A 5125-nucleotide genomic window follows, 5' to 3' on the forward strand; every position below is an offset into this window, starting at 1 on the left:
ACTTGGCTTTGGAAGCAAGAAACATGTCGACGTCCTCTTTAACACCTTCCATATTTGCATACAGTTTTCCCATTAAGATGGTGATGCAGCAAATGAAAAAGATGGTAATTTAGTGGTGCCATATCTGGAGAATATGGTGGGTGGGGGAGAACTTTCCAACCCAACTCCATAATCTTGTGTTGCATCAAATGTGCCACATGTGGATGTGCATTGTCATGAAGAAGAAGAACACCTTTCTGAGTGACGAGTGAAGAGCGTTTCTGATGAAGGGCTTGATTTAAATGTTCTAGTTGCTGACTATAGATCTCTGCATTGACAGTTCACTGTGGATTGAGGAGTTTGAAATGAATTACTCGTCTGATGTCCCACCAAATGCAAAGCATCACTTTCTGCGGATGGAGTCCGGTTATGGGGTCGGTAGTGATTTTCGTCTAGGACTGAGCCATTGTTTTTGGTATTTAATACTCGCATAGAGAATCCATTTTTCATCACCGGTGACAATTCTGTCTAAAAATGGTTCACACGCCAGAAGAGACGAAGCAATATTCACACGATGAAAACGATGATCATTGGAGAGTTCGTGAGGCACCCAAACACCTTTATGGAGTTTTCCCATATTCCTTAGACGTTTACGTATTGTTTCATATGTTTTATATGTACATTTATTTTTACATTGTTCTACAGAATACTCAAGATCAGAAATGTCATATCTTCTTTTGTAAAAACAGAAGAGAATAAAACATTCAAAACTCAACCATTTTATAAAATTAAATAAAATTCTTACCATCAGCATCTTTTAAGAGCACAATTCCTATTTAATCTTTTTTTTCTTACCTTTGACATACTTTAAAAATCTTTATTGTTAGTTTTAATATTATTCATTTTATCATAAGCCCTTCGGGATTTCCTAGTGTCTTTTTTTAACCAAATTCCTAGCTTTTCCATAGTTCTGTGAACCTTCCAACCTATCTATCAATTTGAAGATGGCATTTATCTCAAACTTTCTCCTTTATTATTTCAGTAAGCCAATTAGGTTTATCTTCCCTGTTATCCATTTCTTCTACATAGGAACAGGCATATCTTTAATTAAAATCAACTTATATAATTATACAATATCACTGTTTAAACTTATTCTATCAATTCACTAATGACAAATCTTTTCTCATAGCCTCAAAATTGGGTTTCAGAAAATAAGGGTATAAAACTTCATTTCTTTTTTTTTTTAAACATGTACCAAATCATCACCCTAACTATGCTTTTTTCTTTATTTCATTTTTAGTGCAAGGTTACACAATGGGCTATCTTCACAATGTCCACTGCAGGGAACAAAACCCCAGATTTTAACACTATAAGTTACTGCTAACCAACCAGAGGATCCTAATTATGCAATGATTGCTCTTCCAATATGTTTCTCTGCTTCAACTCTTACAGTCATATCCTCATTAGTATAAACAATAAACCCAAAGTGTGATCAACTCGGTTTGCTTTTCTTTTTTCCATTTAGTATAAAAGCCAACATAAGTTACTTCAAGAAATCTCTCTCCCTCACTGTGATTCTATACAATCCCAATATACATGTTTAAAATTAAAGATTTCCATAATTTTTGCATTAGTATTCTTATTAATAGTGACCCTGATCTCATTATACAATTTCTCATTGAACCCTCTTGTCTGATCTGGTGAACTGTAACAATTGTCATTTAACCTCTTGACTACCATTTCTTATGTTTCAATCTTAAAAGACTGTAATTCATCCCTAAAATAAATAACAGCCTCAACCTTAAAAGATATATATATATATATCGATTAAATAACTTTTAACCTTGAATTTCAAAATAATTGTTATTATCAATATTTTCCAAATCTCATAAAGCATCAGTAGTTCCCATTATACCATAGTTTTCCATTTCAACTAAAGCTTTGAAATCAGTCATTGTTTTCCTAATATTTCTAACAATGGAATAGCAGAAACTGTGATTATTTAATTGATATGATTTAAACCACCCATTTTCAAACTCCTCTGTCTCAGCTACCCTATCAATTTATTTATTCCAAACTTCCTCCACCACAATAAAAAATTTAAACCATCTTTAATGATTATATTTAGAGCTTCCCCAAACATCCTACTAGTAGGACTACTACTTAAACTGCTTTTAGCACACACTTTACCCTTACTCTGAAATTATCCCACTTGTCCAACCAGCCTCTCATTAACTCAAGTATCGGACTAAATGCTGTTTTACAATTTGTCACTTATGAAGTTATTGATTTATTATGGCAAGTGTCAACTTGTAAAAAGAAATAGAACCCAGCACGATATGTGGGCTACTCAATACTTACCTGTAGCGTTGCTCCAAAGACCATGCATATATCCCTCATATTCATAATCTTACGTTATCATTAGACTCAATAATTTCAACCAAAAATAAGTAAACATACAACTTCTATTTCATATAATTCAACATATCTAACTTAAATTTAACACTATAAATCTTTCCTTACCTCCTTTTTACGCTTCGTCTTTCGACGCTCCGCCATTATGAAAAGTTCTAGTCTACTGGTGACCTCTCTTGGCCTATAATGTACATTTCGCCTAAAGACGTGGTATTTGAAGACATTTCTGGTGTTTGTGTATTTTCGTAGAATGGTCTAGAAAGAAACACTGAAATTACATTTGTTATTGTTTAAGTTATGTTGTATAAAAGCTCATCAAACTTACTCTTATTAGAGAGAAAACTGTGACATACCTTTAAGATGAGTAGGAGTTATCTTTATTTTTCCGGTAAGGAGGAAATACTTCAGACAGCTAACACAAATAAATTAATAGAAAAAAAAGTTGAAAATAAACAATAATACTCATTTAGGGCCTTTTAACAGTTTTCCCCCAAAAAAGCCCCCCAGTGGTACAGCGGTATGTCTGCGGACTTACACCGCTAGAATCCGGGTTTCGATACCCGTGGTGGGCAGAGCACAGATAGCCCTTATGTAGCTTTGTGCATAATTAGAAACAAGCAACAAACAAGCAACCCCCAAAAAAGTATTGTTATAAAATTAAAATAAAAAATTAACTTGTTTTTCGAAAGCATGAGCTGGTTGAAATGACAACTTTCAAACTGAGAAACATCTATGATTTCTCACATGAATATGTCCTAAAGATTTTGAAATGTATTGTTGTAAACAGTGTTTTTAATATAACGATTTATGTGTTAGCTAGTGTGCGTGAAACGTCTAGAAAATTCTAAGCGGACGTCAAGTTTTTCTCACACATCCGAAGTTCGATTACAAATACAAGATAGTTGTGAAGATCGTTGAGATTTCTAAGATAGAGTTGAATCAATCAGCATGTTTTCGTTAAGTATTTGAATCTGTGTTTGCTATTGTTTGTCGACTTACATTCAGGAGCGTCGAGAGCCAACACGGGCCCCGAGGCAAACATGCTAGCCGAGCCCCCTTTCTCTCTCTCTATTTTTTATTAATTCTTTTCTTAAAGCCCCCAGTTGCACAGCGGTGTGTCTGCGGACTTACAACGCTAGAAACCGGGTTTCGATACCCGTGGTGGGCAGAGCACAGATAGCCCATTGGGTAGCTTTGTGCTTAATTCCAAAACAAACAAACAGTCTTTTCTTGAGAACTTATTAAAAAGAAGATCCTAAATTAGGACAACAACGAGCTCATAAACAAGGCAAAATCATAATAGCAGCCGTTTGTAGCTCACAGTATAACAGTATAAATTTTAATAAAGTAACAGCAAATATATATTAAATCTATAAAGTAACAAATATATTGTTACGTCTCTGGTCGTTTGTTAATTTCCCGTAAAAATTCTTTCCGGATACAAGCGATACAAGTCCTTTCTTAAATAAAACTAGTTTATCCTTTCTCAATACAACTTGGCAATACACTTAATTTCCACAGTCAGTTTAACTTAAACACACGCTATAATTCACAACGATTTACTTTACACTTTACTTACGGCTTGACTCGATTATCCTCGTTATCAATTTATCTGCCGGCTTATATACTAAAATAGAGGGCGCCTAGAAAAGACTAGAGTTGCGAGGAACAGTCATGATCCTTCTAGAAACTCCAGCGCGCATGCTTCCAGCGTCACGTGACTTCCGCTGTCGTAACACTGCTCCTTCCTTAGTATTGTTACGTCTCCGTTCGTTAATTAATTTTCCATAAATTCGTTCCGACGAAACTTTAGCAACACAAGTCCTTTCTTAAATAAAACTGGTTTATTCTTTCTGAATATAACTTTACGATACACTTAATTTCAACAGTCGCTCTATAACAACGCTATGCCTCACGTGGCCAACAATATTTTGTCCGCATACATTCAGTTACTCATTACCTCTGTTACGTTGTGACCATCTTATATATACCAGACTACCCCCAATCTAGTAGTCTCCCGATAATTCCCGAAGGTTCGAGAAGGACGTGGTGTGATACTAGTCACGTGACCTCGCTGACGCAACAGTATTGTTCGTCCCGAACAATAGCCACTTACATTAAACCAATAGATATTTAACAATAACTTGATTAAAAGTACAGAATTTACAAAAACAAAATTAAAATTCAACAAAGTCTCTTAATTTTACGGGACGTATCTTCTTGCATACTAGTCTCCGTCTCGTTGGCTTCTGCTTCACGTAAAGTTCTTTTGCTGCATCGGGAAATGTCCTGTTATCGGTAATAGTCACATCAGTGGTAGTAACTTCATTAAGGGCTTCACTGTTTTCCTTCTCAAAACCAGGTAGAGTTTCTTCTACGACAGTAGCTTTTTCAGGTGACATGTCTTCAGCAGCGTCATTTGTTCCATTATTCCCTTTATTCCAACTGAAATGTCCTGGACAATGATAACGCCAAAGCCTGTTGGCATGCGACACCTTTGGTTTACCTCGCCGACCACATTTTATTCGGAAAGTCACGTCTGAGAGAGGATCCTCTGTGTTATATGGGCCTTTCCACGGAGAAGACAACTTAGGAGACTTCCCTTTGGTCTTTCTGGGATTATACAATCACACCTTTTCTCCTGGTACAAAGCTGACTTCAGTAGATCTCTTATCACAACATAGCTTCATGGAATCAGCAGACGTTTTCAAGTTTGAATGCACTTGATGAT

General features: G+C 35.6%; 1 protein-coding gene across 1 annotated transcript in view; it reads right to left on the reverse strand.

Moving 5' to 3' along the window:
- The window catches only part of LOC106457021 (translocation protein SEC62-like), a 30424-nt gene extending 27825 nt beyond the window's left edge, over positions 1 to 2599 (reverse strand). The window contains exon 1 of the mRNA XM_013916406.2: positions 2503 to 2599. Coding sequence (XP_013771860.1) covers positions 2503 to 2538 — 36 coding nt within the window. The 5' untranslated portion in view covers positions 2539 to 2599. The remainder of the gene's footprint in view (positions 1 to 2502) is intronic.
- Between the last annotated feature and the right edge of the window lie 2526 nt (positions 2600 to 5125).

Source organism: Limulus polyphemus, unplaced genomic scaffold (assembly GCF_000517525.1).
Source record: "Limulus polyphemus unplaced genomic scaffold, Limulus_polyphemus-2.1.2 Scaffold282, whole genome shotgun sequence".
In the NCBI taxonomy this organism is placed as follows: domain Eukaryota; kingdom Metazoa; phylum Arthropoda; class Merostomata; order Xiphosura; family Limulidae; genus Limulus; species Limulus polyphemus.